Source organism: Furipterus horrens, unplaced genomic scaffold (genome assembly GCF_987537825.1).
Source record: "Furipterus horrens unplaced genomic scaffold, mFurHor1.1.pri manual_scaffold_5, whole genome shotgun sequence".
NCBI lineage: Eukaryota > Metazoa > Chordata > Mammalia > Chiroptera > Furipteridae > Furipterus > Furipterus horrens.
This window is the reverse complement of record NW_028327175.1, coordinates 194,905,654-194,932,599: the sequence shown is the minus strand read 5'-3', so window position 1 is coordinate 194,932,599 and position 26,946 is coordinate 194,905,654. Positions and strand designations below refer to the sequence as shown.

At 52.2% G+C, this 26,946-nt stretch overlaps 1 protein-coding gene across 1 annotated transcript in view; it reads right to left on the bottom strand.

Moving 5' to 3' along the window:
- GRK5 (G protein-coupled receptor kinase 5) overlaps positions 1 to 26,946 on the bottom strand; it is a 186,265-nt gene that overhangs the window by 74,228 nt on the left and 85,091 nt on the right. The window contains exon 2 of the mRNA XM_090278682.1: positions 25,623 to 25,718. Coding sequence (XP_090134808.1) covers positions 25,623 to 25,718 — 96 coding nt within the window. The remainder of the gene's footprint in view (positions 1 to 25,622; positions 25,719 to 26,946) is intronic.

Below are 26,946 nucleotides of genomic sequence, written 5' to 3'. Positions count from 1 at the left end.
CTCTGAAGGCTCCTCCTTCTTGTGCTGGGATGGTCTCAGGCTCAAAGGAATTTGACCAGAGAAAGCAGAAGGCCACCGCCCAGTCTGTCTCCCATTTGTTGCTTTTTATTTTGGGAACAAAAACAAGCTTCACCTGCATTTACGGTCAAATCAGTTAAATCACTATTCCTTATTCAGTCCTGCTCTATCATTTAAAGGAAAAGGAAAAACATTTACAGATCACTTTCATTACCTCGGACAGGGTCAGGCATTTGGCGTCACTTCACTCTGCCTGGGCTCCTGGCTCCGTTTGGCCAGGCCGCTTTCACACCTCACTGGTTGCTAAGAATTTTTCCTCCCCCGGCCGGGCCTCACCCACATGCTGCTGTTCAGTGGGCGGGTCTTCTCTGACAATACCATAGAGGTACCATGAGAGAGCCCAGCCCTGGTAGGTTGCAAAAGGGAGAGCTGGGGAGCAAAATTCTGTAAAGCAAAGCCTTTCTCTTTATGTCAATTTGAGAAGGGTTCCCACACGGGAAGGCAAATCCTCCTGCAGACCGTGGATGTGAGAACTATGAGCAAAGGGAGCAATGGTGGCTGGGCTGTCTGCTGAAGCATACAGAGGGTTATGGTTCTGTTTTGTTATTATTATTATTATTTTTAAATAGTTTTCTCTGTTCTAAGCTCTTCCCTGTTAAGGGTTCTGGGGCACAAATGGAATCTGCCTGGGGTCAAAGGAAAGAGAAGGAGCTGGAAAGGCCCAAAGCCTGTTTGAAGTTGGATTAGGCAGTGCTGGGAGTAGACATCCACCCAGGCACAGTTAGAGGGCTGATCTGAGAAGACATCAGGACGGTAGGCCAACAGGTCTTGGCCGGCCCAGCCTCAGAAATCAAACAGGACCGCAGAAATGAAGAAGGGATGAGCAGTGAACATGGTCTAAAGTTGGGGCTCAGAGCCCCAAACCTGGGCATGGACAGCAGTGGAAGACATGAGGCAGCACCCAGTGGAAGAGCTGGGGGCAGGCACTGGTGTGGGTGAGACCCTGAGCTCAGCCGTCCAGCTCTAACATGGTTCCTATGGGGCACAAGCCATTCTTAGCAGAGCCATCTGGAGCAGATATTGTGAAATATGACTATGTTCCCTGGAGGACTTTTTTAAAAAATATAAAACCCTGGGCCCAGAGACTCTAATTCGATGAAGCTTTATAACTCTTAAAAGCGCCAAGGTGATTCTGACGTGATCCTCTAGGTTCCCTGATGGACCATTACTTTTCTATCTGAGGAAGATAGAAACTCTTTTTTGAGTTGCCCTCTGCACTCTGAAAATGTGTGTTTTGTCTGAGCCTATTATAATGTCATACTCTGTTTGGCAGAATTTTCTCTGTTCTATGTCCTTTTTAGTCTGAATATAGCATTTACTCTTCCGAGTCCTTTGTCCCATAGAGCTGGGTTGTAATGTCCCAGTTGTTCAGTAGGCGTCGCTGTAAAACAGGAGGAACATGACCCAGACTTGAAATTCCTTCAGATCAAGGTTCTCAGGCCTACAGACTATATTAATACATTAGTACCTTACTTCGTAAGTTCTCTAGATTTAAACATTTCTATCATGAGTTATTTTAGACTAAAAAATAACGATATAGCACTAATTGTTCTCAAGGCTCAAAAAATGCCATTTCATATGGATTGTCTTTTAAGTCTCACTGTTTCTCTTATCCTTCCCTCCACCTCCACCTACAGTGGTTCTCAATTTTATGGACTCAGAACATATTTGCATCTCTAAAAATGATCAAAGACCCCAAAGAGCTTTTGTTTGTGTGGGTTATATCCTATTAATGTTTTCCATATTAGGACATAAAACTGAGAAAAATTTAAAACACAAGAATGTATAGTCTGTTAACCAGCAGAGTGACACTATTATCACACATCACGCACACTCCAGAAAATTACTGTATACTTGTGAGAGAATAAGAGTGAAAAAGGAAAATAATATTATGAGTGATTATGCATTATTATGATAGTAATTCTGACCTCACTGAAATGGTCTCAGGGTCCCCTAAGGGTCCTGGACCCATATTTGGAAATTGATACTCCACTAGTTTCAAAGTCATATTGTCTGTTATTACCAAATCCAAAGTCCATCAACAACTTTACTTTCCTTCTGAAAAAGGATATAAGGAGCTTCGAATGCTTTAATTCTGAGTATGCCCTCCCAGCTTATATGTTCTAGTTGTTCAGTATTTTAGTTCTGTCTTCTTTTTATTTAATCCCGTAACGGAGACATTATTTCCTACAACCAGAATTTGTTTAAATACAGCCAAATATTTACCAAAGGTTTTGCACATCACTCCATCTTGCACCCCAGACCTTCCATTTGATGTTTTTTGTTTTTAATTTTTTGTTTGTTTGTTTTGCCTAAAAAGCATCTTATTGTGAAATAAATCTGTGGAAAATCATTCAAGCTTTGTTCTTCTCTCTCTTCTATCTCTGATTTTGCTCTTACTCTTGAAAGGAACTTCCACTGGGCATAGAATTACAGGCTAACAGTCGCTCTCTCTCAGCATATGGCAGGTATTTTACTGTCTGTGGTCTCCATAATAGTTGCAAAGTCACCCAACAGACTCATCACTGTTCCCGGAGAGGAGATCTTGTGCTTCTCTCGGGCTGCTTTTAAAATCATCGCTTTGTCTTAGGTGCTCTGCAGGGTGATGCTGATGTGTCTTATTTTTATTTAATTTATATTTATTTTATAGCTTCTTTTTATTTCTCATGCTTGGAATTCATTGGATTTTCCATCTGAAGTTTCCTACTTGTCAAAGGCTGCAAAATTCTCAGTCACCATCTCTTAGAATATCACCTCTTTCCCATTTTCTGTATTACCTCCTTCTGATAGCCCAGCTGGATGTGTATTAGGTCTTCCACTATATCCTGTGTCTCTACCCTGTCTTTTATTGTTTCCATGTCTGTATGTCTCTGGGCTGCATTCTAGTTCATTTATTTGAGCGTATCTTTCACCTGTCTAATTGTTTCATCCACTAAGTCTCATCTGCTCTTTAATGTATTTACTGAATTTTTACTTCATTTATTAAATTTCCATTTTTTAAGTTCTCTTTTCAAGTCTGCTTTGCCACTTTTATAGCCTCTTCTTCCTTGCTCATACTTCCAAGTCTCTCTTACACTGATTATGGAAAATACATATGAGTGTCCCTGCTCTTTATACTGACACTCCTTCCACTGAGATGTCGGTCCCTGTTCCCTCCCTTTGCATCAGGGCAAAGGCTTGTCACCCTCACGGTGAAGGAGACTGTGTGACTTCTGAGGCTGGGTCACAAAAAGGATGCGGTTTCTGCTTGGCTCTCCATCTCTGGGATGCTCACCCTTGGAACCAGCCACCAAGCTGTGAGGAAGCCCAGGACCTATGGTGAAGCCACGTGGAGAGGAACTGAGGACCCATCGACAGCCCAACACGTGAGCAGAAGTCTTCCAGCTCCCAGCCTTCAGGTCTTGCACAGAAATAGGCCATCCCTGCTTTGCTCTCTTCGCGTTCCAGACCCACAGGATCCGTGAGCACAATAAATAGCTGTTTTACGTCACTACCCCCTGGGCCGTGGAACATTCCCCAGTGTCTCTCCGGTGCCTAACATAGGTCTGGCACATAGTGGGTGCTTAACCATTTGTCGGATTTATAAAACACACAGCTAACATATTGTTCTTCTAGACTCTAGAGCCAACTCTTTGGAAAAGTCCCATTCCCTTCACTGGAACAAAGGCTGCCTCTCCCGGCTGCTGTGAATGAAAGCCCTCAGTTTCTGCTCCTGCCCCACCCAGTTCCTCAGAAAGCTCAGGGGTGTGGTCCACCCTGCTTCCTGCCCTCTGGGACCCACCCTCAAAGCAAATAAAGTGCCCTTCCTTCTGTTTCCCAAACAAATATTTATATTGCCCTTGGCTGTGTGGCTGCCATTTTGTTTTTCACCTGGTACTTCCAGGACAAAAGTGATGTGGAGAGAAAAAGGCATTTCCAAACAGCACCTGCATCATCCAGCGTAAAAATAAAACCAGTAGAACTGGTTTTAGGAGTGAGTGATGCTATTGCTAAAAATAATGCTTTGATGTATAATGACATTAGCAGGTACCTGACCTGGGACTTGGGCCCCAGGATACCAGCTTCCTAAGGAGTTGCCTGCTTTCCAAAGTGGTCAATTCTGCCCCACCCCACCCGGCCTTCATTTCGGGAGGCCAGGACTGGACCTACTAAATCCATGGAAAAGGGATGCTTGAATATAGGGAAAGTCTGCATTTAGAGTTTTCATTAGAAAGTAATATCGACGACTCTCTGTTTCAAGAACAGAATGTCTGACAGTGTTGCCAAGGAAAAGCTCTCCAGGACCTGCTTGAATGGTAAACACGAACTGTCGTAATTAGCATATTAATAGCAGTTTGATTTCTAACGCCGCAGGAAAGACTCTCTCTGGCCTCTGCGCAACACTACCTGTCTGGAGGCAAACTTGGAACCCACAGAGCACCAAAGGCAGAGTCAGGGCTCCCCACTTCTGCCTCTAACCAGCTGCAACAATGTTTCCTGACCAAGAAAACGGGGAAATGGGGGTTAATCCCACCCCTCGTGCTCATTTTACCCCTAGCATTCTTTCCACGGTCTTACGAAAAGTGAAAAATTCTCCAAAGTGAAAAGAAAACATTTCAGATGCAGAAGACCCCAAGTCTCAGCAGAAGGGGGCTTCGCATGAACCAGGACTGGCCTTTCATGAACAAATAAATCCTCAGAACAACTTCAGCAACTCAGAAGAGCATCCCTGATTTTAAAGAACTCCCTAAACCTGCGATTCCTGGCGTTTACCCAGCTTGCACGCCCAAGAACTGAAAAGTGAAAGGCAAACTCAGGCCCCCGGGGCCTGGAGGCAGACAGTGAAGGGGGGTGGGGAGGGGTTGGCCACGCGTGGTTTCCAGGCCTCACAATTCCGGGAGCTTCAAGAAACCTAGCCCCACCTAGGGCTTGTGAGCACCACGCAGAGCTCGGGATTCAGTTCTGAGCTGCAGTGAAAGCTGCCTCTGGGGCTCCTGCTCTAACTGCACCAGACGGCGGAAGTTTGGGCAGCTGGACTGCTTTGCCCTTTTCAGAGGGGCTGCTAGGATAGCAGGTAGGGGCTGCCTGGCGCAGCGTCACTGCTGTAGCTCTACAGCCCAATTAAACACCAAATCAAGGTGCCAAATTCTCCCAAACAGACCACGCTTATTGGGGCCACTCCAGAGGCAAGTCCCAGCAGAGCAAGCTTTCCCCTTTGTTCAACTACTGTTCCCTCGTCCTTCACTCACAACAGCCGAGCACACAGTGAGCACACACCAGGGCTGGCCAATGGGAGGAGGGTCAGCTGTTAGGCTCAACTTCCAGAAGAGCTCCTTGCAGGTGGCTGACTCATTGAGAGAAATGCACATTTACCTTTTTCCGTATTTTCCTTTTCCCACTGCCTGGAAGAAGAATGTGATGGCTGGAGCAGCATCAGCCCTCCTGGACCATGAGATACCTGGAGCAGTGAAATAGAAGGACCCTGGTCCCTGATGATATAGAAAAGCCAACCCACAACCTACTTCAAAACTTCATTTATGTGAGGAAAAAATATGTCGTTTAAACCATCCAGCCAAAAATCACAGGTATATGATTCATAGGATGCTCTGCCTTACCACCCAAACGTCCTTTCCTAAATCCTACCCCTCAGTCAAGGCCACCTCCTCTAGGAAGCTTTCCTGGATTATACCCTAGGAGAAAATAATTACTTCTTTATTTGACTGACTGCAATACTTTGTCATATAGCACAGTGGTTCATGATCAGGAGTCAGACAGCACAGGGTTCAAATCCAAATTCTTCTACTTACTAGTCATGTGACCTTGGGCAAGTCATTTCACTTCTTTGAGCATCGCTTTCAAGAGTTATTAGTTGGGATAGTAACGCTATCACCTCCAAGAGTTTCCTGAATCCTGGGTGGTAACATAGCTAAAGCTCCTGACATCCTATCAGCATACAATAAACTTGAACTTAACTTCTCCAGACGTCAGCCATTCCTGAGCCACTGTCATGATTTTTTTCTACCATAATCAACCACCTGTAACAGTTAGCACTATTTATTTAGCTACAGTATTTATTTGATTTTTTTTTTTTTAGCTTGGGTTTTAGTAGGCTCTCTCTCCCACCTTTTTTCAACTTAACCTTTCTAAGCAATATCATATGGGAAATTACTGCTGCACTTATTGGTTATTTTTTAATGATATACATTAAAATAAACACATAACCATAGTTCACCCACATACCACCTAAAATCATCTCACACAGGAAGAGGCGTGCCTGCCACCCTTCCTGACGTGGTTCTGACGTATCGAGGAATGACATGCATGGGTACCTTCTACTGCCTATCAACTGGTCTCCTTGAGGGTGGGCCAGGGTGCATTTCTCTCTGACAAGCCCAGCATCTGGGACACAGAAGAAGCCCTTGAACACCTGCCTAATGAGCACGAGAACATTCTCTCCCAGCTCCACTCCAGCACATTCCAAGGGTGTCCATGTGCTTCTGCTGTGTCGGGCGCATGCTCTATCAAAGATTATACATGAGAAGGGGGCTCTCAGAACAGGCGTCTGCAATTGTTTCCACAAACATTTCCATGAACCTCACGTGGCTTTTGCTGTAATGGGATTTGATCCATTTCGTGGTGTCCTGGCAAGACCTGGACCGTCCAGTGAAACGTGGCAGAGACTTCACAGAAAGGGGGTGCTTCATGGAGCCGGACAAAGAAAACCTTCTGAAGGAGTTTTGTACCACTGCGACAGCTGAAAACATTCTTGCAAAATATTTCCATCAGGGAGCACGGTCCTTACGCAGAGCAAGGGGTGGTAACGTTCTGGAAACACCGGATCGCAAATAAAATGTGAGCTGAAACAAGGATGCAGCAGGGGCAGTTTCTGTGTCAGAGACACTTTCTGAACGATGGAAGTGTTTTGATGGAAAATAGTACACTTGGCCTATTAAGAAGTAAGCAAGTAAAATGTTTCTTGGCATATATAGAATGTTTTATTTGGCAGCTCAGACTGGAAGGTAACTCACTTCTCCTACCACCTCACCTTTCCATGGCCAAAAGGTTTACTGAAAACACGAGACAGGTGGAGGTGGCCAGCTGCTCGGGAGCTCCACGCAGAAGGCGCTGAAGCTGGAGGATCCCCAAGAAAGAGGCAGAAAGCTCCTCCAGCAGGAACGGGCTCCCCCCACCCATCTGCACCGGGTCCTCACCCCATCCCAGGCAGGCCGGCGCTGGGCACCTCCCTGATTAAGCCCTAAGAAGCAGCAGCGAGCAGTCGTGGGCCAGGCCCTGCCTGTAAACAGGTTACTTAGGCAACTTTTAGGAGCCTGATCTGTAAAACGAGAATGGAAATATCACTCACTCGCGGGACTGTGGGGGGATAACATGAACCGAGGGGGTGTGAAGAGAGCTTTGCAAGCTGCTCAGCAGCCCATGGCCTCAATGGGCAGTGAAGACGGGCACATTCAGAGCAACGGCCAACAGCATGTGGTAGAGTAACCCCCATAGGCCGGTGGCAGTTTTAAGAATCATAGGAATCCCAGGAACTCAGAGCAATAGGAGGTGATGGCAGCTGAATCCATCCCAGATGGGAGAGCTGGCTTTCACCATTCAGGCCTAACTAGGGAAAAAATGTGGCTGCTCACCAAGGACCCCAGGAACACTGTCACCAGGACTGCAGAGAGACAGACCCAGCGCCCAGTCCTGATGACCATCTCCAGTCCCAGGGAGAGGATTTCCACATCCAAGTACAAGGGCTGCCCACCCGAGTCCTACTTGGTGCTCATGAAGACCCCTGGATGTGTTATATCTTCACCCCATGGTAGGGGTGAGGAACTGCTCCTGGAAAATGAAAGACATGCCCAAGGCCATCCAGCAAGGACGTGGAATAGCAGAGAACCAAACTGCCTTCCTTCCAGAGCCACTGGAAACAGCCTGTAGGAGCATCGCCTCGCAACACCTCCTAAAGCAACGCCTCTGCTCTTAGCTGTGGCTTGGTTGGCCCATTGCTAACCCAGCCCCTCTGCTCCCTTCCTGCCTCCTTCTGGCATAGACTGTCCTCACCCCACATCCTCCTTCCTCTCCTCCCTCAGGTCCCTTCTCTGAACACAATCAATGGACCACATTTAACCTCATTCTCTCACATGTTCTCTTACGATGGCCAAAGTGCGGGAGGCAGGAGAGCAGAGGATCATGGGATATTGCTCAACTCCCATCTCTCGCCAGCATCTCCAAATGTCTGTCTCCTGCCGATGGCTAGGACCTCCCAGCAGCCCTCCTGTCTGGTCGAGGGGCTGAGTGAGCAGTCCTGTCCTCTGGCCCCCCTCAGCACTCCTACTTGTTCCTCTCAATGACGTGCTCCTCTTTTTTGGACAATGTCACCATCTTGGTTCCCTGGAGATGCTCAGTCATTGTATCTTTTCACCAAGGACAGAGAAGCAAAGCAGAGTGACGCAATACGTGGTTGGCCTGCCACCAGGGCTGTGACTTGTGATGTCTTAGTTCCCTCCAGGGCACTTTCCAATGGCCTGCTCAGCCAAGAGCTCAGACAGTTTCTCCAAAATGGGAAGTTGGCCCGCTGTCCCCAGCCGGGCAAGCTCGGCCCGCCCCCCATGCTAGTTGTTCCACAGCCGGTTCCACAGAGGGGCCACCCCTCCTTCTAGAACCCTGGGGCAGGCCCCAGCCTGGCACTGTCCAGTATGTTGGCCTGTCAAACACATTCTGCTCATATGTCCTTGAAGCCAGCAGGACAGGTGCTAATTCGCCCACTCTCCGGACAGGGGAGCAGAGGCCGGTCAGACACACCTCCTTCTCAGTGGAGCAGGGAGCCTTTTCTCCTTTTTCTCCCTAATGTATAGATTTATATATTGCTTGTACACATCCCAAAGCACCCACAGCTTTTACCAATAAAAGCACACGTTCAATTGTTCGATGAAAGACAAAGAACAGGAAGTAGGCAGCCACGAGGGAGGAGAGGAGAAAACAGCTCCCCCAGGACTTGTAAGGAAGGAGAGCTAGGGCTGCTTCTGGCATTAAACTTGGCTGTGGACTTCCCAGCAGTCTGAACACAGAGGGATGCAGGTGGTTAGTTACCGGCAGGGCTCCTCATTCAACACGCACACAACCCACACCTATTGTGTGCAGGGGCTGCAGCACAGGCTGGGGGGCGCAGGGAGAGGAGGAGACACAGCCCCCATCCTGGAGGGCACACGGGCTGGGCTGCAAGGACGAGAGCTCGCTCGTGGGCACCACTCTGCCCACCCTCATGGGGAAGGGGGGGTTCTGGGACAGATCAGGACGGGCAGCACCAAGACAAGGGACACAGGACAGTGCCAACTGGCACTGCCTGGCCTCGCCCACAGACACAGGAGAGGCTGCCCTCTCTCCCTCTCTCCCTGCCAAGCTGTCCCCAGGTCCTAGGGGAGGTTCAGGACCCTAGGAGAAAATTCTTCCCTCATCCAGCGGAACGCTGGACCAGACCTCAGGGCTCCGGTCTGGCCCCGGCACGGCCCCTGGTCAGCACTCAGCCTTGCTGCACAAACGAAGGAAGGAGCCGCCAGGATGGACCTGTGAGCTTGGTGGCCACCGGTGGTGGCTGAGCTCACCCCCTGCAACAAACCAAGGTGGAGAGATTGAGCCTCCCCTGGGTAGACTCTCTGCCCCCCTAAAAAGGCCTTACAACCGAGGATCCCTCTCAGCAGGAGGCAGAAGCAGCAGCAGCTTATCCAGCCCCCAGTCCACTCCCTACCTCCCTGGACCCTTGGAGTCACCAGCCAGTGGCCCTGAGCAAGTCCCTTCACTCGGAGCCTCAGCTATGTCATCCATAAAGTGGGGGCGACGGTGAGCTCCTCAGCACAGGAAGAAGAAGGTGGGTTTCCCATCTGAGGGGAGAAAGCTGAGGCTGGGAGAGGGGGTATGTGGGAACTCTTTGTACCTCCTGCTCAGTGTTTCCACGAGCCTAAAACCGCTCAGAAGAGCAAGTCTGTTCATTGAGAGCAGAACAATACAAACACTGCAGCTTGGGGGGGGGGGGGGGGGGGCGCGCTTGGCTTACCAAGGCAGAGACCTGGTAAGTGGGGGCTGGCAGACGCGGGACCACCCAGCTCCCGGCCCAGGTCCGTCTCAACGGCCCCCATGCCTCTGCCCCCTGCTGACCCTGCCTCCAGGTCAGTCACTTCCCCTGACCTCTGTGGCGGTAGGAGGGACCCAGGACAGCCAGCAGCCTGCCTTCAGGGCACTTAGGCTGGGGACAGACACGTGCGCACATGCACACATGCCCACGTCCATGCGTCCCCATGATACAGCAGGGGTCACAAATGCTGGGCTGAGAAGGGCAATCTGTGTCCCGTTGACAAGAGGGAACCCCTGCAGGCTCTTCTGGAAAGCCGGAGGGCAACGAGACAGCACAAGCCCAGTCTCCCCTTAGATGGCCGGGTGCTGGCTGCACCTCATCCCTCAGGACTGAGGAGTTGACCGAAATGAAATGGTTCCCAGAGATGGTAACGGCCCCCTGACGCTGAGGTGGGGAGGCTGATCCAACAGACAGCAAACCAATGCAATCTCTACGGGGCTGCCCTCCTTCCGTTCCCGGGAGAAGAACACCTGCTGCCCCTGAGCTGAGCGTGGGAGAGGCCCGGTCAGCTCCGTGCTCAGAGGGCCCCGTGGTCGGGAGAGAAAAGCAAGGAAGCCCAGCCCATTCTGGTGGGCTTGGTGGTTCTCCAGGGCCTCAGCCAGGGCGCCTGGGGCTCCAGTGAGCAGGGCGGACCCCATTTCTGCAAGGGCGTCCCAACAGGGCCCGGGAGCCAGCCAGCCTGCTTTGATGGCACGTGGAGGGTCAGCCTGGTGGCCTGTCACCTGGCTGATGGGCCTCAGCCTTGCCACACCAGCCCCGCCCCCGCAACCCCCCCACCCCCCGTGTCCCGGAGAGACCGCGGGCCTGTCGGGAGCTGTCAGGCCCCACAGACAGGCCCGAGGCTTGACGACTGTGCATGAGCAGGACACCAGCGCCGGCAGGACTGTGTTCACCCGCCGTAACCCAGCCCTGCGGGGCTTCTTCCTTCCTGTCCAGGAAATGATAAATCTGACCCAGGAGGTCACAGTCAGGGAATAACTGAAATAAATGCCCAAGCCCTGCGGACTGTGGAGGTGCAAGGACGAGGCTGTCGGACTGGGCAGGGCTACGCCTGGGCATGAGCCGCTGTGGCTGCCCCCGCATGCTCCCCAGGACCCCTCCACGGTCCCCAGACAGCGAGGCCATCTCACCGTCTACCCTCCCTCGGTGATTCCCTCGCTGGCGTTGTGGACACCTTACCAGTTCCTAGAGGGGCCCAGGCACTGGGGAGGAGCTGGCATACAAAGGTGGCTGCGACATCACATACCTCCTAGGACGGTCAGACACTTGAGGCCAAGTGTGTCTCCTGTTGCCGGGGAGTGAAAGACAGAGGATGAGGCCTAAGCAACCTTTTTACTGAGCTCCCCTGGGTGCCCAGCACAGGGCAGGGACTTCCAAATACACCACCACATCTACAGCCCTTTAGCAATCCTGAAAAGTACGTGGTGTGGTCCCCATATCTGTGAACACGGACCAGCACCCAGACAGGACCTGAGTCTGGCTCTGCCTCTTCATGGCGTGTGACCCCGGGCAATGGGCGTCACTGCCGCAAACCCCAGCTTCCTTATTTGCCGGTGAGCCGAGGAATAGCGCCTCCCTCTTAGGATTATCGGGTGGCGTGAGGAGGTAATGCAGAGCGCAGGGCACAGTGCCTGGCACTTAAGAAAACCCTGATCAGTGATATCAGGATCACTATCATTTTTGTTCTGTCTCTGTAGCTCAGAGAAACTAAGAAATTGTTCCAAATCACACAGCTCCTAAAGAGAAGAGCAGGAATTTGACACTGACTTGGAAGGCCATGCTGTTAACCACCATGTTGGGAGAGGTTGACCCAAGAGCATGACCAGCCTCAAGGCTTCCAGGTGACAGGAACACTCTCAGTGGCTTTATGCAGCAAGTCAGAGACCAAGTTTGGAAGGGCAGAGGACAGGCCAGGTAAGAGGCCCTGCCTTCGGGCTGTGTGGCCTGGACTTGGTCCCACCGGCATGGACAGGCCATTTATATACGTGAGGAGCCTCAACGTGGGTGTCTTGAGAAAGGTCAATAGGCTTCTGAGTGCTAAGAACAGCGAACAAGAAGGTCTGATTGGATGGACGGAAAGGAAAAAGACACCATCCAGAAACAGGGTCATGAAGGGGCTATTGCACTAGTCCAAGCAGGGTGACAAGGGTCAAGGCAGTGGGGTAGAAAAAAGCAGGTAGATCCAACCAACTGGGGACAGGAACCTGAGGTTTCTGTCTGTGCGGCTGGGAAGGCCGTCGATGGAAAGAGGAACCCAGGAGGCACGCCGGCTGAGGGCAGGGAGGTGGTTAACACATCACCAGGCACGCATGGTTCAAAACTACGCCTCTCATATTAAAGCCACATGGGGACAGAGGGGGGCAAAAGCCCACGGAAGGAGTGTCATGGCTTGCTGGCCAGAGGAGGAGGCCAAGGAACTATCAGGGGTGGAAAGCTCCCTCTGCACCCCACACCCACATTTTGACCCCCCCATCAGCTCAGGTCTGCAAGCCCCACATGGAAGGTAACCAAGATGATCTCTCCACTGGGCCCAGGCACAGCACGGGCAAAGAAATGGCCAGTGTGACATTCCTGCCCATCTGCCGCCTTCCAAAAAGGCCTGTAGGGGGTGGAGGGAGAAAGGACAGACAGCAGGGGAGCGAGAAACCACCCCCCAAAAGAGGGCGGGGGAGACAGGTGGGCAGCGGGAACAGCTGCTGGCTCAAAGACCTCGCAGGTGATATGAAAGGCACCCCGTGACCCAGCGTCACAAAGAGAAACCTGCTCCCGGCCTGACGCTGTAGGTGAGAGAAGCTCCAGCCGCTCCTGCCTCCTGAGCCATGGTGCGTCGTCATCAGAAGTGGAGGCCATTTATGTACCTTCCAGGACCCGGGCTGGGCACTTGAGGAACATTGTCTCATTCCTCCCGGCATAGTAGGCAAAGAAGGAACATCTGGAGAGGTGAAGGAATCTCATACTTCCCAGCCTATTCTGTCTACAACCTCTCTTTGCTCTCTGCTCTCATCCTGAGAATGGCTGCAGGGGCTATCAGAGATGAACCTTCTCTGGCTCCCTACTACCTACAGGACAAACACCTAACCTTTCAACTGGAGACCTGGATGGTGTCTCTGGCCTGACTTGGCCTCTCGTACCTTCTTCCTCATGACTTCTCCTCACCCAGACCCCAAAGCAGAGCATATTTCACCTCCCAAGTGAACCCCAGGTTGTCCCTCCTCCATGGACAGCGCATGGCGAACACAGTAGAAATCCACAGCCAGCATGGCCTTGACTCAGGCCCAGGCTTCTGCTTCTTCCGGAGCTTTGTAACTGAGCAATTTATTCTCTGAATCTTTTCATCTTCACTCATAAAATAGGGATGGGGAAATGTACCTGGCCCATAGATGTTTGTACTAATTCACTGAGCTTGTCTGTAAAGTAAGAACCCTGGCCCTGGCTGGTGTGGCTCAGTGGATTGAGCATAGGCCTGCGAACAAAAGGGTCACCGGTTTGATTCCCAGTCAAGACACGTGCCTGGGTTGCGGGCTGGGTCCCCGGTTGGGGGCGCTTGAGAGGCAAACACATTGATGTTTCTCTCCCTCTCTTTCTCCTTCCCTTCCCCTCTCTCTAAAAATAAATAAATAAAATCTTTAAAATCTATCTGTAGTAAATATTATTAAAAAAAAAATTAAAGTAAGTAGCCTGATGCCCGGCCATACTAGGTACCCAGGAAACGGTTGCTAGTTGTATGATGCTGATGATGCTGAACGTGTTGACCCTCAAAGTCTCCCCTTTCTCCCACTAGTCGACTAGACACTTCCTGTCCCACGGAGACGTCTTTGTTCCCCTCCCCACCAACCGCCGCGCACTTGGTACTGAGGATAGATGTTTGACAGCTGCCCACTTTCACGTGGCTGTTTCCCAGCATCCTGTGTGTGCTTTCTGCCTTGTCTTCCCAACTAGGGACAGGTCCATAAGGAACAGAGTGGGCCTCGCCTCGCCCCTTGGGACCCTCCGCAGGCCTTGCCCAGAGTGAAAGCTGAACAGGGATTCGCGGATGGGAGTGCCTATCACCCCATGTGTCTCAGAGGCCCCTCCTGCTGGATGGCTGACATGGCTTTAAGGAAGAGGAGGGGTGTACCATCCAGAACCTCTAAGTCTGCTGAGAGTTAGTAAATAGTCATTTGAGGGATGAGAGTTATATTCAGGTTACATAAAGGCAATACATGTGGCCCAGCCTATGCTGCCAAGAGCCACTCGTGAAGGCAGCTCCCCACCACCTGGCAGCTCCCCGGATCCCTGGCACAGAGCGAGGGCTTAACAGATGAATGAACGAATGAATGAACAGATAAACTTAAAACCAGCGGGACCTGGCAACCGCCACTGGGCGGGGGGTGGGGGGGTGGGGGGAACCAACCAGGAAACAAAGCTCTGAGCTAAACAGGGACACTGACGGCAGTGATGGGAGGAGCAACGGTGATGCTGGAGAGGAAGAGGGTGGGGAGGCAGCTGCTGCCGATGAGCGTTCACTGCGCGCCAGGCCCCGCGGAGCCATCCCCACGCATGTCTCCACTCTCTCCCTGCCATGCTCCTACTCCCATTTTGCAGATACAGAGACTGAGGACTAGTCACCCTATTTGCAAAGTCCTAGCCAGTGAGGGATAGAGCCCGGCTCAAACCCAGATCCCTCTGACCCCCGAGCTCTCGCTTGTCACTGCCTCCATCCCAGCTCTCATTCAGTCCCAGCCGCCCTGCCTGAGGCAGAAGCAGTGTCCACATTCGCCGGGCATTCCTGGGCTGATGACGAAGGAACGTGAAAGGAAGGCTGAGGCAGGGGGTGGCAGGAGGGGTGAGATGGAGCCGTAAGCAGGGGCAGGTAGGCAGCCTGTCGGCTTCAGTGAGGCCTGTGGCCCTGTCCTGACCGTATGGAAAGCCACTGAAGCGGGTGGCGGTGATCAGATGGCCATTTAAGAAAGAACCTGCAGCTAGACGGGAGAGGGGTGAGCCTGGAGGGAGTGGGGAGCAACTCAGGAGTACAGGCCTGAGAGGAAGGTAGCCACGATGAGGGGGACAGTCAGGATGGGGAGAGAGGGGCTGACCCAAGGGATACTGTGGTGGCAGAGTTGCCTGGACTCTGCAGAGATTCTGGAGAGACTGGCCATCCGCACTGGGCAGGGTCAGGGGCGGCAGGGCAGAGGAAAGGGGAGGCTCCCGGTCTCTGGGCAGCTGGAGGGAGGTGGTGATTTTCACGAAGATCAGACACAGGGCAGCTTCAGAAAAAAAGGGTCCCAGTGCACCAGGGTCCCACGACTACATCAAAATGGACACAACAATTTGCAGAGCGCATTACAAACCTCTTCGGGCCCCTGGATCATCCACGACGGTGGGGATTCCTGGGTCCCCATGTTAAAGGTGAGCAAATCAAGGCTGAATGACTTTCCCAAGTGGGAATTCCACTACCGCACATTTTATTTTAAAGTGACAATAGACTTTGGGGCAGGGAAGCAGACGACAGGGGGTACAATCCTCTCTCGATCGGCAGAATAAACTACGGAAGAGCTGGAACCCAAAATGTGAACAGCAGTCATCTCACTGGAGAATTTTCATTTTCCTCTTTTTAGGTTATATTTTGGAAATTTTATCGATGGACGTGTATTATTTTTGTATAGAGAATAAGAGCTGAGCGATCACTTAAAAAGTGATTTATAAAGATGACGCGAGGACGGTACAAGCGTAAAACAGAAAAAACGGACCGACAGCAGCACGGATGCGGTTTTGGATTTTGCGTTTTCCTTTGACACTGGCTGGGAAGGGCCGCGGCTGGAAGGCAACAGGAGCTCTTGAGGGGATACATTTTGTTGTTGTTGTTCTTTGGTTGGTGTTTTTTGTTTTTTTTTTAATTTGCAAAGTTTCTATTGGCCCCAAATCTCCCTCCACCCACATTTTTTCTTCTCACCCTCTCTTGGGTGCTAGCTCCAGGGCACTTGGAACAAGGAGTATTTAACGCGCTGAGACAGACGCCCGGGGAGATGCTGCCAAGGTGTCGCTGAACAGACGGAGCCCGGGAAATAAATTCCGTAAATAGAGTCTGGGCAGAGACCATTAAAAGTGTTGTTCCAGCGTCTCTTTCTGGGGCAGAACACTGTCATGCTCAGGCTGCTGAGGGTGGGCTGGCCTCTTGTGCTGGTTTGAGGTCCCCGTTGCTGCATAAACCAGCTTGTTTTTCCCCTTTTTTCGGCGACGGGCCTTAAAACGGACAGAAAAGCCCTTCTCACGCCTGCAACTGCACCAGACCTTGCTTGCTCTGTCCATCAGCAGCATATTTCAGGTTAATGGTGTCTACATATGCAGAGCTGGAGAAGGAACATTCCAGAGGAAGCAAAGGAGGCAGAGGCCACTGCACACGTTGCTCGGGTTTAGCTAAGAGCATCTGGCTTCAAAAGGATAGCGTGGGCTTTCTCGCCCTCTGAGCCAGACATGGAAAAGTCACAATGAAGTACAAAGATGTTCATCTGAACGTTAACTGTGATAGCCAAACCCAGAGGAAAAGACCACACCAACTAGTATAACAGATACCTGTGGTAGGGATGAAGCCTTTAAAAAATCAGGCTGACGCCGGGCTCTTGGATGAGGGCTTATATGCAAGATAGTTTCAGGGAACCGTAGATGGGGGTAAGTTGGGGGCCTGGTCTGACGCTGGGGGGAGGGCAACGAGCTAGCTCCCCACTGTCCACAGGTGTAAACACTCACCTGGAGGAGGGCAGCCCATGAGAAGAGAAACTCTGTATTTTAGCCACAGATGTAGCCTCAATGCCTGACACTCCATAAATATGTGTCAAATGGAGAAACGTAAATCACATTCATGGAGAATTTTAATGACATGGGAAAATGTTTTTGAAATTATATTAAGAAAGAAAAGTAAGAACCAAAACTGTAGGTATGTGCACAGGAGGAATAAGAGAAGAAGTGTTACACGTGGCTAGAGCTGAGCGGTAAAATTAGGGGTGGCCTTTCCTTAAAATTTTCTGAATGTTTTTAGTAAAATAGTTTACCAATTACTATGACTGGAACAATGACAACAACAAAAAGAGGGACTGAAAAAGCACCAGGCCGCATGGTTTGGAAAGCAGTTAACCCTCCCGGGGACATCCCTGTGGCCTGCCAGGAAGCAGTCAGCGTGGGCCTGCAGGGTCAACCCCAAGCCAGGGTTGGGAGGGAGGGAAGGGTCTGTCCTCAGAACTGGTGGGGATCGGGATCCCCTGGCTCCTGGAACTTGACCTCCACAGACCACATAAGAAGGTGGGTATCAGGGGTTGGACTAGGTCCCCCCATAAAAGATATATTGGAGTCCTAACCCCTAGTACTCTAGAATGTGACCTTATTTGGAAATGGGGTCTTTATAGAGGTCATCGAGTTAACATGAGGTTGTTAGGGTAGGCTCTAACCCAAAATGACTGTGCCCTTATAAACGGGGAAAATCTGGACAAAGACATACACACAGAGACACACAGGGAGAACTCCATACAAAAATGAAGGCAGGGACAGGGTGATGCTTCTATAAGCGCAGGAAAGCCAAAGACTCCAGCAACCCACATAGGAAGAAGCCAGGAGAGAGGCCTGGGACAGGCTGTGCCCCCGGGGCCTCAGAAGGAACCAACCCTTGCAACGTCTTTGTCTTAGATTTCAGCCTTCAGAGCAGTGAGATCATCAGTTTCTGGTGTTTAAGCCCCCAGACTGTGGCGCTTGGTTATGACAAACTGAGACAGTAGGGGGAGCTTGCCTGGAGTCAGGTCATGGGGAGACCTTAGCAAGTCACTTGTCTCTCTAGGACTCAGGTTACTTACCCAGAAAATGGGAGACCTGGCCTAGAACAGTGGGTTTCAAACTTGGTTTTAACCCTGGAATAAAACCTTACACAGAGGCCCAAAATACAACGTAAAAAAAAAACCCTGATAAGGTAGAAGCTTTCTCTGGATCACACCCCCCCACCCCACCCCCTCCCTACAGAGCATCCTTTGGAAATCCCAATTCCAGGTCGTCTGTGAGATCCCTGTCACTGTGCCATTCTATGCATCTTCAAAAGTGAGACCCACTGACGAGGATCGCTGAGCATCTCCCATGCACCCCAGCTCGTGCCGGGTACTGAGGACCTGGCCCCTTGACTTCAGGTGGCTACTGGCCTTGGTGGAGTGGGGAGATGAACACCTGAAAAACAGTGGGCAGACCAGCCAGGCTGCCCCCTCCCTCCTGAGAATTACAGCTACAAGCAGGTGACCTGATGTTCTAAGTCTACACATCTACATTTATCTGGCCTTCCAAGGACGAGCAGATGCCGTGCCTTATCGGGGCACGGCAAGTGGCAGAACAACAGACGTGACGCGCCCTTATCATCCCAAGGACAAGAATGACGTTTCCCTGACGATGAAATCCAGAGCTCCCATGCTAGCTTGGCAGACCTGAAGGGGACTGGGTCATTCCTGCCCCTGGGGAGGGCGAGACCTGCCCCAGGAGCCCGGAATCCTTTCCAGACCCTAATGTGTGCCTGGCAACTCCAGGGGGCCAGCAGCCCTTGAGCAGGAGTGAGCAGAAAGGGGAGGGGTTAGAGGCACAGGCCAGCACGTGCGCATCTCTGGGGGCGGACCCAAGCCACCCCGTTCCACTCAGGGAGCACCAAGGCTGTGGAGGCAGAGACCACCGTGGGCTGAAGTAAGAAGTCACTGCTGATCAGACAGCAGAGTTGAGCAGCACCCCCAGGAGGCTGGAGACCCCAGGGATGGGGTGCAGGGTCAGACTGAGCTGATCCAGGCCTGGGCTTCCTGCCAAACCCTCGCAGGACAGAGGCCCTGAGGTACTACCTGCTGGAGGCTACAGGGCGATTCCTGCCTGCCAGCATCCCAGCAGAAACAAGCAGGGGCCCTTTAGCCACAGTCCTGCAGCATCTACAAAGATGGTGAGGCTCTGACCACCCTCTCGGAGTCCACAGATTCATCAGGGGACACAAAGCCAGCACAGAAAGAAGGACATGAGGTCACTGTCCCCACTGCCCCAGTGTGGAATCAGATGGCAGATCCAGTCTTTACTCGTTCAACTTTAAATTACACAAGTAACACGCCAATTCATTCTCCTTTTAAAAAGTACCTTACAGAGAAAAAAGCAAATCTCCATGCTTTCCTCACTAGGATACCGGGGTGTGACCTTCCGAAACAACCATATGTCCTTGCAAAGAAACCCACCAGGCCAGGGGTCTGGACAGAGCACGACACTATCAGCTTCCCCGGGCATGCGGTGGGGCCAAGGGGAGGAAGGCGGGTGGAGGGCTAGGGGATTGATCTGAGTGGGCCTCCGGGAGAAGAGGCCAGAGGCAAGGACTGAGAAAGGGCAGCATTCAGATGACCCCGAGGCAAGGGTACCTGGGACACTGGAGCCATGTGATGTCAGCAGAGAGACAACCAGCTCCATTCACCACTTGTAGCCAATTCGGCAGCTCTGGGAAACTCCAAAGGTCCTCCCAGAGGGTTCAGCCTCTGCCCTCAAGCCACCAGAACCAGGTGGTGACGGCGGTGACGACGGCGACTGGATAGGCTCGGCGCTCTGCTGGGCCGCCCCCGGCTCTGTCAGCTTGCTGTTACTGTCTCCATAACCGCAACCCAGAGAAATTAAACAACTTGCGCACTGTCACTCGGCCAGGAGCAGCAGAGCCACCGTCTGACCTTAGTGCCAATGACCGCGGTCCTTCCACGGGACCGCACTGCTTCTGTGGCCAATGGTACAGCTCTTGTGCCTGCAACAATGCCTAGCACATCATAGGAGCTCGACAGATATCTGTGGGCTGATTTCTTGTTTAGAGAACACTCACAAAGCGGAGGGAGTGAATTGCTGAGTCCTAAGCTAGGCCAAGGCAGTCTTCCCATTATTGCAATGTTTTTCTTTGATGCTAAGATTCTGCACTTTCTTCTAGGAATGCGCCACAGATTAGAGCCTCGGCTCCTGGAAAGAGTTAAGGCTTTTGGGAAGAGGCTCTGCCACCAGGCAAATGAAATCTCCCCCGTCCTGCTGGCCCACGAGGGCACAGGGCACCACAGCAGCTAAGTTCTCCTCGTAAACGTCAGTCTCGCCAGGGGGTGCGGAGGGGGCCTTGATTTATTATATGGCTTTTGGACAGTTCCTAAAGAAATATTGCCAAACAGTGGAATAATCAGCTCTTTCACTCAAGTCTCCTCGTAGTTTTTTTTAAATGAAAGAATCAAGTACGCAACGAGACTGAGCTAAATAAATAAAAATGCCACACTTTTCCCCAACGGAACTTTCTGCGTCACTGAGAAATATTTGCAGACCTCAACAATCTTCTGTCTTCACAATGACGTTCTAGCCTTCGAAGTTTTGGACATTCTGAGAACTCCTTTGATTTGGGCCTTATGTGAACAATTAGCTTATTAACTAATAATGTCCTTATTTGATGTTGCATCCAGCAGACATGAGAGAAGCCCTTCCCCCTCGCATGCTCCGCCTGCCCTCCGCCAGGGCTGTCTAAAACCAGCCACTCCTGCCCGGGGCTCACGCAGGAGTACATGTGCGTGGCAAGGAATTTCTGAATTAACACTCATTGCTGCCAATCACAGGGCCTGGGCTGGGCAGGAGGGCACACCCTTTCCGCTGCATTATCCACCCACCCACCACCCAGGGCTCCCTATGCCAGCAATGGGGGCTCCACAACAGACAGGATGGACAGAACGTGGTCCACGCCCACAGGGAGCTCACACAGAGATGCCAGGGGAGGCTCAGAGTGACACCGCCTTCTCCAGGGATGCTCCTCATGGGCGCAGACCCTTGACACTTCCCTCCGGCTCAGCAACCTGTCCCTCCATCACAGAACTTTCTCAGCTTGTTGCCACAACTTTCTTTCTTCCGGTCGCCTGGGCAAAGCCATGGATGAGCTCCAGGGGCACATCGTCATTGCTCAGTAAACATGTGTTGAATAAACAAATGAACGTACAACCCATACCTTAAAGACAAAATAAAAAAGAGGAACAGAGAGAAGCATCTGTCCCTTTGAGTGCCTAATGAGTGCTTTGATCACTGGTGGGAGCTGATGCCCCAAGTGTTTGAGTCAATACGATGTGGGGGGTTGGAAAGCTGTAGCTCAGGCCCCGGGGCCCCCGGGAGCCTCTTCACTCAGGTATGAAACAGGTGGTCGGACAGGATGCTCTCCAGTTCCCTGAGTCGAAGACTCTATGGAAACCTAACATCACCCCGAGAATTAGTCAAACCGCGGCCTTAGGGGAAACTGGCGTGGGCCAGGAGTCACGGTGGCCTTCGCCACTTAGCGGAGGAGGGACTGCGGCTGCCGCCTTGTAACTGCGCTGAGTTTCCTCATCTATCTAGTAAGGACTGGGGGGGGGGGGGTATTCCAATAGATGCTTTCTAAGGAAACTTCTAGATCTAAACTTTGGTGACGTTAGGTTTAAACCCCTGGCTAAGATTAAATTTGCGTATGACAAGAGCGTGTCACCAAGTATTTTTTTAAAGAGCTCCAATTTCCAATATTTCACCTCATTCATTCTTTCATTCCCCCAATATTTAGTGAGCTCCTGTTATGTGCCAGGCACTGGTCTAGCGGTGACGCAGACAAGACACAGTCACTCTTGTCAGGAGACACCCAGTCCGGTGGGGGAGACAGAGAATGCACGTGTCAACAACTAGACAAAAGATGACCTGAGACAGAGTGACAGGCAGAGGACATCAATAAACAGCACCACGTGAAAGGCAGCAACTAGCGGGAGAGTATGACTCCTTTCTAGAGGCTGGTGGGAAGCCTGCCCTGCGGAGGTGTACCTGAGCTGACACCGAAAGGCCCCTGGAAAATCTGTGGGGAACAGCACTCCAGGCGGCGGGAACAGCAGTTGCAAAGGCTCCAGGGCTGGAGGCCAGCTTGGGGTATTCCAAGAACAAAAGGTGGTCAGTGCAGCTGCTGACAGGGGAGGAGGGAGTGACCCAAGACCCAGGCGACAGTCAGGGGAGGAAGGGCATTAGGGGGTCCATGGACTTGGATGGTGGAAAATCTCATTTTATTTCACCAACCTCTAATGGAAAATGAGCACTCCCTTCGGTCACCAATGTCGACAACCCACAGTGATGTTAGTGGCACCAGGGACTTGTCAACAACAGAAACCACAGATCCATTCATATCACCGTCGTTACCGATACCTGAGAATACCCCGCTCACCATGAATTCAAAATGATAGTAGCTGTGAGATCAGCTGCTGACCTTATCATTTAAATTGTTAACAAAGAAGCACATATACCTCAATACCATACATTTTAAAAGTATCTAGTAGCCCCGTGTATTTTATTCTATACACGTAAAAGTATCACTCTGAGAAGGGGTCTCTAGGCTTCACCCAATAGCCGAAGTACCTAGAAGCCACAGGAGGGGTTTGGGTTTTCATCCATGTGGGATGCAGAACTGTGGCAGTGGTTTCCGCAGGGGACTCAGTTGTCATTTTTCAAAGTCACCCTGGCTGCTGGGAGGGGGTGGCCTGTGGCTGGGCAGGGCCATGCTGAGGGCAAGAGGGTGTGGCTTTAACAGACCCCAGTTCTGGGCAATCCAGAGGGGGCAGCCTCCCTGTGTCCTCATGGGCTCTGCCCTTCCCTCTGATCAAGAGCCTTCACACCACATCACCCCACTCTGTCGTCTGGGCCCAAGGGGCCCCGTCACCTTGGCCAGCAGCCTGTCCCGGGGCATCCTCCCAAAAAGCTTCAGAAAGTGAGCTCATGAGTCCACAAGAAAAATAAATGTGGCATCTGCCACTGTTTGCTTTGTGTCTTGGTCTAGAGAAGCAGTGAGGTTTTATTTAAGAAAGCCTTCCAGCAGGACCCCAGCAGAGGCTGGGCAAACACCAGGCGGCAGACTGTAAACAGGCGGGAAGGCCTGAGTGCCGGGGCCGCAGCCACGGCTGAGCCCCCGGTTTACGGCGGCCTTCCTGTTTTCCCCGGCCTCCCCTCACACGGCACTCGCACACAGCCTTCTCCTGTCCTCTAGGAGAACAGAAGAAACCATGTTCACACGCCAGCACGCACGTGTCTCATACCCTCCCAGGGGAGGGGCCCTGCCAGGGACCCATTCACAGACCTAGAGGGACCCATGGGGATGGGGCCCATGGGGTTCACAGGCGGAGAAAAGCCGAGGTGCATCCTAGGATCCCAGGTCCCCCAAACCGGAAGTGATGAAGGCAGAGCCAGGCCGACTGGAAGGCGAGGGACATTTCTGGTGCTTCTGGGACAATGCCCAGAAGCCTGGTGGGGAGCACAGCTAGAGTGAAGAGAGCTGACAGCTGGGGGTGGGGGCCCTGAGCCTCAACAGGGCTCTAAAACCTCCCGGTATCAGAATCTACATGTCAGAGGAAGGGGGCCCTGGGCTTCAGATCTGGAAAGGCAAGAAGGGAGGCCTCCACGTCATAACAGAAGTGGGACAGCTCTGGGGTGGCCTGCTGAGCCTCTAAGCGCAGCTCCCACTTTGAAGGGTCCTTTCCCCCTAGTTCAAGCTCTCTCTTCCAAACTAGGACCTCGGATCAGACCCCTGGCTCTATGGTTGAGTGGGAGCTGTCCCCTGGGGCCCATGGAGGAAAACCTGCGCTCAGCATCCAGGGAAGGCATTCTGACAGCCAGGGGACTTGTGGGCCTGGACCAGAGGGTGAAAAGAGAGCTTGGTTCCCTGGGAGGGTGCAGTGACCATGGCAACTGAGGTCCATCCTCACCTTGGCTCTAAAGCCTAAATTAGCATGAAGGACAAAAGGCCCCCGGCAGGTAATGGCCAGACTCCAGGGGGCTCTCCCTGGCCTCTGCTCTCTGAAGGCCACTCACAGGTGTCAGTAGCAAAACCCTCCCCTTCTCTCCCAGCCCCAGGATGAGGGCCCACCTTCTCTCCCACCTGCCCTCCAACATCAGGAGCGAAAACGAGCACCCAAGCCCCAACATAAGAGTGGCCCAGCAGTGGGGTTCGGGGCTGTCAGGCATTCGAATAAAAGAGCTGGGGGGCTGAGGGGGTCCCGGGTTCCTAAGGGGGCTCCAGCAAAGCCCTTTTCACACATGGTTTCGTTTGACTGGGTCCGTGATCACTGTGTTCAGCTGAGGAAACCGAGGCTCAGAGAGACTGATAGTTTGTCAGGTGACTGGCAAAAAGGCTGGAGTTTCAACCCAAGAGTGTCTGGACCCAGAGACCCTGACCCCTTGGACAACTCCACTCGAAGCCCCACAGATGCCGGAGGGATTGGGACCTGAGTTTTTAAGGACGGAAGGTGGGTCTTGAGGACGTTTCCTCATCCTTTAGCGCCCAGCTTTGTCACCTGCTCACATCTGCCTTCGTGGGGGAAGGGGGCTCCCTTTTATTTCATAAACACCAATTAAGCAAGCTCCTCCTCATGCTGGCATGTGGGATGCACAGAGGAAAGAGCTGTCACCAGCTGTCCCAGTGCCACTGAAGAATCTGGAAGGTGGGCCCTGGGGCCAGGACTGAGCAGGCCTAGGATGCCAGGCAGGTCCCACCTGGCCTGGGAAACTGCTGGAGGCCAGACCACAGGGAGAAGCCATTTATCAATAGGAAAGCTAACTGGCTATGAATGGCCTCACATTCCACGGCAGTCACAGGGACACACCCTCAAGCCTCACGCAGAAGTGCACAGAGCAGCTGGGCCTGCAGAGTTCTGGGTAACAGGGCCACCCCACAGCCAATAAGCCTTCATGCAGTGGGGTAGGGGGCACCTCAGGGCACATGGGGGAGGAGGGCCAGGGCCCCCCCAGTACGGAGGAGCCCTGTCACACCCAGCCCTCAGGAGCCTCCTCACCACCGCCATGTCCTGAGTGGGGCTGGGATGGACATCACTAGGTGTGTTTGGCTGTGCCGGCCCATGGGAGACAAGCCCCCTCTGCTGTTGGAGGCGCCTGGCCATGTGGGTGCTGGATCAAGAGGACTGGGCCCTGACCCTGAGCAGGGTGGCCCCTTGGTGGGCACTGACATCCCCTGTAAGAGGAAAGGGGAGCCCAGATGCCCACCCCAGCCTTGATCCCAAAGTCTGGGGCTGCTTCCCAAGGACGGGACCCACAGGCCCCAAGAGAAAGGTTGAAAGCTATGAGTGGGGCCTGGACCCCCTCCGCCACCATCCCACAAGCTGTGTGACTTTGGGCCAGTTACACAACCCCTCTGTACCTTGGTTTCCCCATCTGAAAGGTGGAGTGAAATAACAGCACCTGCCTCAAAGGGTAACAGAGATAATTCCACGCAGTGCCCACCCTGTAATAAATGTTGGTGCATCATGTCAGTTAGCAAGGCTGTCAGCCTGGAGCCCACCTGGAATCATGGTGCTAACTGATTTGCATTGAGTCATTGTTTTGGGGTTCATAGGCTCCTTGCTCCCTTTCCAGCCCTCCCCACTGCCAAGCTCCCTCAAGGCAGGAGGCTTACCTACGGTCCTCCGGAGGTCTTCGCACTGGCTAATGTGAGGGAACTTCAGGATTTCCTTCCACTTCTTGCTTTTCCCTTTGCGCTTTCCTCCACCTCCTGCAGAGACAGGGGGAGAGATGTCAGTTGATGTTGGTCCTGTCCAAGGCTCCAGAGCTTGTGTCCTGTCCCAGTTAGCCTGTCCCCCAGCACCCTGAGTGGGAGATGCTGGGGGGCGGGGGTGGCTCCAGGTCCGGTCAGTGACGCACCCCAAGCACCAGGCACACACACTCCCTCCCCCACCGGTCTCAATCCTGCGTGTTCTCCCTGCTGCTCAGACCTGAGCTGCCCCCACCAGCAGCAGCCAGGAAGCCCCTCCAGCCATCTGTGCAGGCGCCCTGGTCTCCCCCCGCATCTCTCTCTGCCGTCCACCCTGCTGGGTAGCCAGTATCTGGCCCAAGGCTAGGCCATCACCTTCCCTTTAGGCTCAGGGATCCATGGCAAATGGACTGCGGTCCCCTCACTGCCTCATTTTGTCCTCTCGTTTCTCAGGGAGAGTCACCTTCCCCAACTGGAGGCCAGATGCTGGGGACAAGAACTTCAATTTCCACTCTTGGGTACTACCTTCTTCTCCATCCTCACAAGTCCCAGGGTCTCAGAGGACACATTTCTTAAGGCTAGAAGGACTCCTGAAGGGCCTTATCACACCTCATGTCCTTTGCAGTGTGTATACATGATGAACATGCACATGCTAGGGACATGCACACAATGAACACACACATAAAGAACACACTCAGTGAACAGGCATATAATGAACACACAATGAAGATGCACATGTAATGAATGCATGTGTAATGAACACATGCACAATGGCTGGGCACATATAATGAACATACAATGAACACAATAAAGATGCACATGCAATGAGTACATGTGTAATAAAAACACAATGAACAGGCACACATAATGAAAATGCACACATAAAGAGAACATGCAATGAATGCGTGGAACTGAGTAAGCTGCGCACACACACGGTGTTCCCATCGCCCCCACACCCCTCATCCGGGTGACGGTGGACAGATGTCAGAGCACGCAGTGTGCAAACAGCAAGGGGGTGCTGACTCTGGCCGATGCTTCCAGAGTTTCTTATGAGCCCATTATTGATTGTTTTTAGCTCAAAATAATCACATACCCCAGAGGCACATTTGGGGGTGACTCATTCTGAACCCCTTCACTGGCTCATATGGTCCTCTTAACAATAGATTCCCAGGTTGCACCCCAAATTTCTGTGATCTTCAGAACCCAGGAATGGGAGATCTTAAAAGGCTCCCCAGTTAATTCTCAGGTA